This window comes from Maniola jurtina, chromosome 8 (assembly GCF_905333055.1).
Source record: "Maniola jurtina chromosome 8, ilManJurt1.1, whole genome shotgun sequence".
Classification (NCBI taxonomy): domain Eukaryota; kingdom Metazoa; phylum Arthropoda; class Insecta; order Lepidoptera; family Nymphalidae; genus Maniola; species Maniola jurtina.
In genome coordinates this window covers 6,003,146-6,016,080 of record NC_060036.1, presented here as the reverse complement: position 1 = coordinate 6,016,080, position 12,935 = coordinate 6,003,146, and the positions used below count along the sequence as shown (strand labels likewise).

Here is a 12,935-nt window from a genome sequence, read left to right as displayed (position 1 = left end):
AATATTAAATCATCTTTCTTACAAATATCTAAGCATCATAATATAGTATCACAATCCTAGTACTGAAATCAAAGTAATCGTTATTCATCAAAAAAAAGGCACAAAATATCAAAACATTTCATTCATAATATAGTATCAAAATATCAAAACCAAAGTAATCGTTTAGTCACATAACGTCCACTATCATCACACAAAAATATCTAAACATCAAATATAGTATCGTAATCGTAGTTAATACTGAAATCAAATTTAATCACTTAAATCATGGTCTGAATAAATTACTACTATTACTTACAAATAAATGGACTCTTTTATCGAGCCGGTCTCATCTTTTCAGAATCACTTTGATTACTCGAGATTGTGTTCCATGTGATGCTCCAAGATCAACATAGGTACCGAATGTTTGAATATTATTATTTTCATTGCAAGTTATAAGTATGTATTGGGTAAATATATAGTATGGTTATTTTCTCATTCATTCAATAGATCACATAGATGTGGTGGCCTCTATTAGGTACTTGTATAGATAAAGTTCTGTGTAAGTTTCATTCAGCTCTGATAACCTCTATTTATAGTAAGCGGTATCACCTATTAAGTTGATATACCAATAATAGTTATAGCAACTATGACGTACACCCCTGGTAGTTCAGTGAGCATATTTTACTAAGTCGTAAATACCTAAAGACTGTGATATAATAAATTTCTCTTTTTGTACTTATATCAATTTTATTTCCCTTTTTTTTTTTTTTTTTAAATTCTGATAATCACAAATGCACATAATTTATTAGTGTAAGAGGGTTTCAATTCCTTGATTTTTACTGTGATTTGCTAGAGATAATTCAGAGTTTAAACGAATATTTTCAAACACATCCAATCAACATCATAATAACTTTTGTTTACTAATAATTTAAATAAATAACATCTAAAAGGTGAAAAGTTCATTGCATAACTGTGTGACGGTAGATGGTTATGGGTATAGATCACAAGATATGATATTCCATGCCTACTCACTTAAACAGGAAATCTCTTAATACAAATTATTTATTATATTATGGCAGCCAACATTCTCACTGCCTAAATAGGGTAGAACATGTGTGAGTGCCACCGTTATGTCTACGCTGATAAGTAAATAACTAATTCAATTCTATTTGGTTATTTTGACTTTCATAATGCACTTCAAAGTTGGTCGTAGCAAATTTAATTTATAATATACACAAAGATTACTTACAAGATAAGATACAATAATTCTCATACCTATGTACTTCTGCGAACATGTGTGTTTTATGTCTTTTTGTTTCTGGTATGTACATACTTAGTCAGATATGAAACCTGAAATGTTTTCATCCCCTAGGTATTCGAAGTAAACTAATAATTCTCTAAGTAAACTAATTTGGTAGGTACTTCCAGATTCAGAATGGGTTCACTGTTGCCCCAACATACTCTTGATTTGCAAAGTGGACCTATTTATTAGTAGTGTGGTATCATCTGGCGATCCACCCAAGGTGAAATCTCTTCCCCTCTCCTTTGTGTTCAGTATTAGTCCAGTAGAGAATCTGTAAGCCCATGTTCACCACAGAGTCGAACTCAAAATTTGATGTAAGGTGGGGGGTAATGAAACACCCACACACCCACACCCAACACATATCTCATCACATAAAGTTTCTGCAATCCTTTCTTTATATTGAGAGCTGAAAACTTAAAAAGAAGAGGTCACCTTCAAATGTAATATTGTATGATTATGTATATCTACTGTATTTTATAGCTAACATAGAGGACCATATCCAATTTTTCCTACTCTGAGATGGAACCTGTGTTTAGACCTGAGCCCTTGATAGGTTGATGAGGCTGATTGAATTTCCCAAAGATACATCACGCTCCAGGCAAGCCAAACTCATACATTCTGTATTTTCCCTTTCGTTTACAGGTATATCTATACTTACTAATAAATAAAATTGGAGTGTCTGTCTGTTTGAAAAGGCTAATCTTCGGAACGGCTGGACCGATTTCGACGGGGTTTTCACAGACAAGTAGAGGATTGATCAGGGAGTAACATAGGCTACTTTTTTAACCGACTTTCAAAAAGGGAGTTGTGTTTTTCTTCCTATGCACACCGAAATCTCCGAGATTTCTGAACCGATTTGCGTAATTTTTTTTTTTTTTTTTTAATCGATAGAGGAACTTTGTGACAACTTTCCCACGGGATTTCAGACCCTAAATCCACGCGGGCGAAGCTGCGGGCATCAGCTAGTTATTATATAAAACAACCCTAGCAAGACTGTATATCCTTATACTTTATAGATACTCTTGCAGTGTCCGTGCAGGACCGACTACACCTTAGCAACCTGTCAGCCATCTATATGTCACCAGTATTCCCATCTTAACTGTATGTTATAATGTGACTGTAGTCAACACATCCTTAGAGTTTCATAAAATTTGAGAGCTTGGTACAGCTTAAACAATCGGTATTACCAACAACCTAATCTCTACTTGAACTATCTGTTTCAATCAGTTACCACTTGTAGTCAATGCACACTTGCAGATACCCAAATCTTAGACTTTATATCTTTCTATTTCTATTTCTGCACTGTTCTCCTCAAAATAAGAGTAGAGAAATTAGTAAAACTTACTAAAATAACTGAAAATATGTCTACACTTCATCACACATACAAATTACAACTTGTTTTGCCAACATTCCTCCTATTTGAAATGCAACATTTGAGTAGGTAGGCACTTGCCCCTCTTAACAGGTAGGTGCCTACTTGCAGGAATCTGAGTAATACTGATTATAATATCGATAATAATTAGGTGGGTCCATGGCAAAATTTGTCACTGCCTGTAGGAAGTTAGAAATTAATCTCTATTCTGTAACTTCCTTCACTGATAAGGAGGTATATTTAAAACTACATTATCCCAGTGCTATCAATTACAAACTATAACTTTTATGTACCTAGTCATATTCACAGGCAAAGCTAGTGGCTAGTCAATAAGTTGACCTAGGTAACTTCTGCCATTCATTTGGTGTTACTCTAGATACCTACCTAAGCACAATACAACCACCCAAAATAACTATTTCTCGGCCATATTAAACTAACTTATAACATTATATACCAGCTGTCCCTTGACCTCACCAGAGTGCTGTTCTAATCAACCATAAAGCACACTTAGTATAATTAGTATTATTCATCACTTACTCTATCAACTTACCCACATAATCCAAGTGTTTATCTTTACCTACCAGTGTATATGACTTTTACCAAACATCGTACTATTTTGAGGACCATGTGTACTGAATTCTCCACCACAGATGCAACCTGGAAACATTTGTTCATCTCATGATAGCAGACCGCTCCGTCATCAGGTTGTACCATCACATCAAATACATGGAAGTTGTCCGACATGAAAAATAGTAAACATAAAATACACTCAGACTTATTGTGTTTAAGTAACACCCGTTAATAACCACATTTACATACTTAATGAATAATTATAGAACCCTCTACATAAATTAAAATAATCTTTTACCACCTCCTCTTTCAACAGTCTGTCAGTATTAGGCTTATTTAACCCATCAACAAACCTACTCAACAGCAAAGTACCAGAATCTACCTTTACCATACTATTATGGCAGAATAACTGATTATGGTTATGCCAGGCCTCTTTATATGTAAGTTGATATGTTACACAAATTCACACTAAAAAAGATTGATTGATTGATTGGAAACTTCAAGGATACGTGCCTCCTGTGGATTTGTGGTGTAACAATTAAGTATTTAGGTACATAACTTCCTACTTGTTTTCTTGATTCTACTTTATATAGGTACCTACTTAATACTTTAAAGGCACTACCCTTTCAACTAGATTTCATTCATGTGATATGTTCATTTTCTTCTTTTATTGTTATTTGCGGATGTAGGTACCTGATTATTGTGCATGCAATCCAGTCTTAGAATTAATACCTACTACATAACTAGATATAACCTTCTAGACTCAGTCTCAGGGCTAGATATGTCACTACATACTACAGTCCATTGTGGCAATCAGAACATAATTCCTTATTTTGGACTTTCAATTAACTCATAATAATTATCCAGTTACTATTAATTATGACTTCTACTTATTCCATTCTAGAGGTAGGTACCAATCCAATATCAATCTTGCTGTTCACTCTGATATCATCGTTTCTTGAGAAGTTGAGTTGGTGACCCAACTCTATATAGGTGCTTTCAACATCTTAGTGTATACACGTTTTTCAGGATAAATCCGTTGCTCTTGGCGTGGAATAACATCCCGGCTTCTGATAATAACAGAGCCTTCCCTTCTACGTCCCTCGGAACATCTTGACACTGTTGCTAATCAAACACAGTACTTCGGTTTATATATAGGTATTGTATATTCAAGACATTAAGCTCATCATCATTACTTAGATATTCACAACTGCGTACTTATTCTAAGATTCACAATGATATCATTCTATATGCATTTTACACAATATAGCTTTTTCCCAAATCGCTTTTCTAATGATTCACTCGACTATCCTAACCGTCATCGCTGTTGACAGCTGACAACTCTAATGTTACCATCGCGAAGTGTTGCCACGTTTCTAACACTACAAATTGTATACATTATTTTATAATACTTGCGTTTATTTATGAATATCTAACACTTATGATATGATAATAAGCTTACCTATAGTACCTACTCTTAGACAAGTAAATTTTTTTAAACTTCCTATACTTGTCATACCTACTTTCTCAAACGAAACAAATATTGTAATTTGTAACTGATATCATCTCATAAAGAAAAATATACTTCGCGAATCTATAAATGAATACTCATGAATAGTACTTTACGAAATTTTTTTATAAACTCACCACTCATGTCGTGTAGGTCAAATGCATTACGATGTCAAAATTGACCCCGTTTTTGTTGCGCTGTACTAACTAGGCAATTGCGAGTATCGGCTTGATAAAGGCACTGTCTACGATTCAGTAGTTAGTCAGTTCAGTAACAGTTTACTGTTAACTATATTTTTAGAATCTGGTATGAAAGCGGATCGAAAAACTTTGATTTTTAGCATAATCATAAGCAGTGCTTTTGTAAATTGAATATGTAAGTATATGAATTTATGAATTTTGATACTAATTTACTGGAAATAGAAAACGTGGCAACATCTAAAACCTTAATATAAATATTTCTGACATTTAATATCTAATACCTCATAAAGAGAGAGCCCGCGAGGACCAAACCTTCGCTATTTAATAAAAGCTGAAAGTTTGTCTGCCTATTGTCCTCAGTATCGGGAGGAACGATCAGCAACTATGAAGTTTCGATCATGGTGGTTTTGGGAAATGACAGGTAAGAAAGGACTAAAAAATCTGACGTCAACGTGTAAAGTCTAATTTTTATACATTTTCTTCGGAATAGTATTAGAAATCACGCCATGCATTGCCAGACAGGGTCGTGGCAACCCCCTGCCAGATGCCCTTATGTTTAGTAAATTGTTGAAGTTTAAGGGTGTCTGGCAGGGGGTTGCTACGGTACTAAGTGCTTGGCAATGCATGACGTGATTTCTTATATTATTTAAAAAAATAGACTATACTTTGACGAGAGATTTTATACACCTTTACTATGAGCCAAACTTCATAGAGCCTGATCGTTCCTCCCTGTGTTTGGGACATTACGCATAGAAACTTTTGGCTTTTATAAAATAACAAAGGTCTGGCACTCGCGGGCTCTTAGTCCATCGGAATACATAATAGTAAAAAGAGTAGCAGGAGAAATGGTAGGCTAAAAAAATAAATTCTTTCAATAACATGGCTACACTGCAGCCCGAAGCCGCTATTTTAATTACCAATATTAACCGTTCTTTACTTCAATGTTAAGGATATGTTATGTAAAAACCGGTAATCTAATATTCTTGAAATTCTGAATTAATTAGGTACTTGGCAACAATTCGCCATCGAGATAAAAGATATCTTTAGCATACGGAAGTTAACCATTTATAAAACCTCGATAGATTTCGAGGTTTGCTTCTGAAGTACGGCGCGCGTAGCATTGGTTTAATCCTGTAACTGAGGTCGTGTAAAATATTAATATGTTTTGTATGGGCGGGTAAAATTTTTTTGAAGATTTACAAGTTGTATAGCTATAGTGTGCGGCCTCAACCGAGTTTTGTAGATGCTTTCTCGATCGGCGAACCGGGTCGCGTTCTCGATGCGGCTGCTGTCGAGCCGACTAGTGCCGATTACACTGCTTGACACACACACACACACACATCAATTATGTGCGCCTTTTCAGTAGGTACACGACACACACCCACAACGATCTGCGATGTCAGGGCTAATAAATATTTTAATAACCGACCCACTGTTTTTATACCGCTGACCTTTGAACGTATGTTTTTTAAAAACCATTGTTAACTTATAATTTCGATGAACCAGATATATCCAGGCTTCTATAGAATCTTTTAAGCTTCATTCAGTATTCATTAATGGGAAATATTATATTGTTGCATTGTTTACGCAAATAAAAGTTTCACTTATAACCTACACCGTTGTGTGGCTATTTGAAGAGTATGTATATTTTAGCCGTCAAGGTTCTCCTAATTCGTCCGTTCATGGCGTCATCATCGCCATCTCTGAAGGTGTTTTGTCTGGACTATTTATTTAATTGGAAAAGCTATGTCGCTAACTGCAAACATTTTCTTTTGATTTATCATTCTGCAGAAAGGTGTAATATGTATTGGACCGAAACCGGATAGCCGAAATTGAAAACAGCATTTAAATGTAGTCAGTGACGACCCTCGCAAATGTTTGAGGAAGTAGGGTGACGTAGTTTATTACCAGACCGAAGTCAAGGTTCTGCCAATCGTTTAGCCATCTAATAATTCATAGGGCAATAAAGCCTAAGGCCAGTTGTATCCAGTCTTTCATCACCAAATTGCTACAATTCGTATTTCCGCGTAGTTCGTCATTTCGATCTTATTGTTCGCGTTTTGCTCTGTCTCTACCTGTTGTATATTCATGGCATAACAATGTAGAACGTGTTGCAGTAGGGCCGAGGTGGCACAGTTTCTGGTTTGAGTTATAAATCAATTTGTCCCAGTTAGATTAATGTCTTTATGCGGCGTTTCATTGATATCGATGTTGCTTTCGAATAGCTGCGTTGCCAAATATCGTCGGGTCGTTGCGTGTGCCACCGCAACCGCATGAGTTGCAGATCGTGCCTACATCAGTTTCTGATCCCCGCGGGCCGTAGCCGTGTGCTCGAGTCCCGCTCACGTATGTGCATTGCATAATCGCCTCGCGTAAACTCTTGCTCTTTGTATTTAAAACGTGTTAGTGTCTACGTAACAATTTCAAAATAATTTCACTGCCAACACATAGGATACGTAGGTCGGTCACATCGTAATTTGCGGATAACTTCTTTAACTTCGATATAGTTATATAATGTAAATTATATTTACGTTTTCGAACTTTCAACACAACAGGGAACAAACAACATATTATAAGAGTGGTCAAAAGTTCAACCGCTCCAACGATTTGCCGTTCGGTCCGTGAATTGCCGTGTGTCCTCGGCCTCGGGGCGCTCGCTTCCGCCTCGGAGCTTAATATCCTCGCTCCGCGCTGCCCATGATTAAATTATCTTTTTGCTACAAGCCTTCGTCCTAGGCCTTCTTGCTGTAATGAAATAACATTTACATATTTGCTTTCTAGGTATAATCAGCAATCCGCGCGCTCGTCTTGGTTGAAGTACGTAACAAAATTTAATTATTATACCTACTTAAATATTTGGTAGACGTGTCGAATTATTATCACTCAAAGTATAAGGTTAAGGTGAACATTGTAGAATAATAAGAACAGTGTTTCGCGCATACCTACTACCTACTAATTTTATGAATAACTCAAGTTTGGTTGATCTACTCTTTTTTATTATAACAGACAAACTGCTGAATCATTTTCAATGGATTTAAAATGAAAATGTAGAAACGCGATTTAAAAAAAGTTAAAATCACAATGTAGCTATCTTTATAGATCATTTACGTAGGTATGACGCAAAGGGTTTGACGTGTGTAGGCAAGTAGGTGTTTAATGGCAATCTTGTGATAGCTTGATTGTTATGATTGTTAGCTTGAATAGGTGGCACGATTTGTTAAAAAAAATAGCATTGCAACAAAACATGCCGGGCATTAGCTATTTTATAATTTTGAAAAATCCTTATTAATCACTTCCTATAATATAAACGTGAAAGTGAGTTTGTTTGTTGGTTTATTGGTTCGATGTTGGACGAATCGATGTAATTTTTTCCGAATTGCAGAGTGACATAGGCTACTTTTAATCCCGGAAAATCAAAGAGTTTAGGTCAAGGATTTTTAAAATTGTCACGCGGACGGAAGTCGCCGGGATCAGCAGCTGTTATGAAATATAACATGTACCTATTATGCATTTCACTACAATCACGCTAGCTAAATTAGATTCGTAAGCCCAACGACATCATGCCGATGCATACCGAGACCGACTCACTAAGGTCATGACGTAATGTCAACTCTCCATTAAGCCTGACGATAGATCGATTCCTCGCGAGGTTATACAACGGAGGTTAGGCATCTTGTTTCCTTAAAATGTAGCCTTTGCAAAGAGACCTGCGGGTTTTTTCTCTTCTGGCGCTCTGGCCTTTAATACATTTTTAAATTGGGTTGGGTAAAAGAATTTCTAATTATAGAGAGAACCAGCTCTGAGTCCATTAAAACAACATTTGAAACCTTAGACCCTTTTACAGAAAGTTTCTTGCCTGCGCTTCTCAGTAGAATCTGCAGTCAGCAGGAGGCACTAGTTGTCCGACATGAAATAAATAAATTTTGATTTTGAGCCGGTGAATAAAAGATGGCCACCGAACGAAAAATAATTCCTTTATAAAATTAAATATATCTTGCTGATTATTATCAGCTTATTAATCTTGAATAATAAGTCTATTTAACACAATATTATTATGCAGCAAACATTATTTTATTGTAACTTTTGATGTGGCTAGTGGGGTTTTCAATGCCCGACAATAAAAACTATGAGTATATTGTTATTATTGAATTGTAAGCTTATGCCATTTCATGTTTTGATCAATGGTTTTTCAAAATATATAGGGTTGAATGTTAATACTTAATTATGTATAATGATCATGATGATGAAAGGGTTCACTTAAAAACTTTTTAACGTTTTGTAATAAACAACTTATATTATGTCTTTATAATGATACTCTAGCTAAATATAGTTTTTTAAAATATATAATAACTTAATGGAATTTCTTATATTTACATTTTACTTAGAAATATGTACTAAAATCGGCACGTATGTGTACTATTATCACGTTCATAATAATTATAACATTAAATTCTGATTGAGTCATTATGTCACGTATTGTTGAAAAGATAAACTTTCATTACAATTTTATAATTCTCAAACCGCCATGAGCCTGGTGATAAATATTTGTTGTAGAACAAGATAATGCAAGTGGTATTTTATATTATATCACATTATAAAATATATCTTTTATCAAACAATCAGTCTGTTTGTGTCCACTGCAAGACTTCCCAGCCTTTCCAAGAGCGCACCACCACACACGATCCTCCGCCTTCCTCATCCACCCACTTCCCGCGACCTTCTTAATGTCGTCGGTCCAGCGAGTTGGACTGACGACATTAAGAAGTTGAAAATGAAAATGAAAAGTTGGTCCCACACTGCGCTTACTGATACGCGATCTCCACTCCAGAACACGTCTGCCCCAGCGGCCATCGGTTCTGCGGCAGACGTGGCCTGCCCACTACCACTTCGGCATATAGGTACATTATATAAAAAACCGCTCAAGTGCGAATCGGGCCGCGCTCTTTTAGGGTTCCGTACATGATTATGAGTATCATATTTTTGGTGTATGAAATGTTTTTTCCGAGCTAGAACAGACCGACAAACAGACAGCAGAGTGACATTAATAGGGTTCCGTTTTAGAGTTCTGAGTGTAACATGTTATAAAGCGGAGTGTGATCGTCAGCGACACGTGAAGCGGTCACCTTGTGCGTCCTCGCGCATCTCGGATGACGGACGAATAGAGGTGTCGTGTATTTCCGCGTGAGCCTCTGTGCCGACTCTGCAAAACGTTGATTCTATACAACCTTACTCTGCACATACTGTAATTACTGATTCGCCTACAAACAGATTCAATGAGGCAATTTGCACGTAAAACATCCTGCTTTAAGTACTTATAGTGTACATATTTTTAATACATAAAAAAAATATGACAAACTTTTATATTTAATGTGCAGAATATATAATCACAAATTAAACATGTATTTAAATCGCCTTTTCATGTATTAGGAAATAAGTAAATATACATATATATTATGTTTTATGATAAATCTTATCAACGATTCATTAGTGATAATTCAAGTAAGTGATATATTTTTTTACCAGAAACACATTACGTAAATGTTCTTTATTTTATAATTTTATGCTAAAATTAGTTTTTGCTTGTTCAATAATACAGGTATATGTAGCTTAAATTATGAAGTTGCTATTTTAATTTAAAGTAGTGGCCACTTTGAATTGATGTCTAATTGTGAAGAACTTCGAACAATGATTGCGATACGCGACCCCTATCGTAATCATTGTTCGGAGTTCCTTTATCCTGGAGCTCTATAAGGGCGATTTTCGCCATTATTGCTCCAGGATAAAGCACGACCTCGCACTTCTCAACAAACCCCCAACCTACCATTTTTTCCGCAATTTCGATAATTTCCTGCTAGGAAAAAACTTTGTTCTCAGGAAGCGATACAAAATGCCTTTCATAGATTTTGTAGCGTCGGCCAGATCCCCAAAATTATAATGCTAAGGCATAAATTATCTTCCCTCGAGATTTCAGAAATTAAAGATAATGACGGTAAACACATAATTTATTTTATTTAAATATATAAGAAAAAGGGTCTTTGAATTTTTCAATATAAAACAGCAATTAGGTACTTTAACCCCAATTATTTTGCAAAAAATTTAAGCATACGTACATTTGTAATGAATAATAACTATATATACTAAACAAATTATATACGTATTTAACACGGTAACAAGCTATGACATTGAGAAGTTATTGTTACAAATTGCCACGGACCAAGAGTATGACGAGTGCCCTAACCTTGGCTATATCGTATGTTTGATTATACTACACGTCACGCCCACGATTCTCTTTAACCGTACCTATGTGTTACAGAATCGCTAACTCCACAAATAAATCCAACAGCATCTATGTACGTAGATAGGTAAAACTCATTGTGAGCAAGCAATTGCGTGTTTGCAAGACAACCGCCTTTTAGAAACTGATATGAAAGAATAACCGACTTTTAGAAATTGATATCAATTCTATCGTACTTGTCACACAATTTTAACTAAACTTACCAGAAGTTGTAGCTATAGGCCGCGATTAGTTAATTATATACCACACGACAAACCATAACAAAGTCGCATCGCTTTCCAGCGCCAAGTCACTTGGCGTTCCGTCATGATACCTACCTACCTAAAGAAGCAATAATTATATCACTTTTATCTGGTTCCCTGTATTTGATTTTATCCTACTAATACTCCCCTTTCCCCTCCAATTAAGCGTAAAGCTTGTGCCAGGAGTGGATGGGGTTTTAACCGCCGACCTTTCGGAATTCAGTCCGATCCTCAACCGTTGAGCTATCGAGGCTCAAAATTAGAACTCATAGCTAAAATAACAAAAAAATGTACATGATCCTAACCGCCGACCTTTTGGAATTCAGTCCGCTCCTCAACTGTTGAGCTATCGAGGCTCAAAATTACATAGACTCATAGCTAAAATAACAAAAAAATGTACATGATCCAGTTGTACACATTGATGATATATTGAATTTTTTTTATTGGATACTTTTTAGTTTTTATACACTTTTTGTACAATATATACAATTTTGTCTGTCTGTCTGTCTGTATCATGGCCGCGCCTGGCCGCGCATCAATAACAACCTACTCAATCCTACTTAGCACTTACGTAAATCGACGGATTTGCATTTTCTTCTAGGGTTTCCATGAAAGTATAATGACAATTATTGTGCCATTGTTATCCGACTTCTGCCTGTTATATATAAACTAACGACAAAGCTATGATTGATGATGAGGTAGCAGATAGACTGCGATGTCAAAATGTAATAAATAACTACTTACAGAACTAAAACTGACTGATTGACATATCAACGTACAGTTGAAACAGCTAGATCAAGAAAATGAGATTTTGCATGTAGATTCTCTATATCTAAACGTTTGAGGCCCGCTTAGACAGTATTTGCAGAAATGCCACCCGAGCGATGATGGGACGAGTCAGTAGTCAGTACTCAGCAATGGTACTCAGTAGTCAATATGTCTGTGATAACTCGATATTATACACATAGATTTACATTGTCGCTTGATTTAGCACACATAGGGAATTTGGAATTATGGTGTTTTAAGACATTTATGCAGCATCAATTTTTGGTGAGCTACCTTTATTATAGTTTTCAAACGTCTAGCACTGACCTTGTATCCGTTTTGTGGTATAAAATTATTTTTACTATATCTAATTTCAGTATCACTGCAATGCCAAAATTCGTAAACCACAAAATAAAGTTTTCTAACACACACACATAATAAAGTCTAATAATCACAAAATAAAGTCTCTTAAAAAAGGAGTGTAATCGATTTTTCGGAACTTCTAGTATTTTATTCGCTTGTTTCCGTACTTTTATTCACACAAAAAAAAAATATGGTAACCTAGTTATTATTACAGTAATATTCATATATTGAATAATTCTTGGGTTTTTCTGGAATATGAATACAGAATACTCCACTTATTTAAATTATACCCATGAAAAATTTACGATCCATTGAGTTGCTGCGTTGCGGCGCGAT

The 12,935-nt window shown here is 35.5% G+C and overlaps 1 protein-coding gene across 4 annotated transcripts in view; it reads left to right on the top strand.

The window, feature by feature from the left end:
* Positions 1-12,935, top strand: part of LOC123867777 (protein roadkill) — an 81,599-nt gene that overhangs the window by 39,204 nt on the left and 29,460 nt on the right. For 2 of the 4 annotated variants that reach the window (XM_045910032.1, XM_045910029.1), the window contains one exon: positions 7,716-7,751. The exons of the other annotated variants lie outside the window; for them this stretch is intronic. Coding sequence is in view for 1 of the 2 variants with exons in the window: in XM_045910029.1 (XP_045765985.1) it covers positions 7,716-7,751 (36 nt within the window). In the remaining variant the exon portion in view is untranslated. The remainder of the gene's footprint in view (positions 1-7,715; positions 7,752-12,935) is intronic. 4 annotated transcript variants of the gene reach the window in all.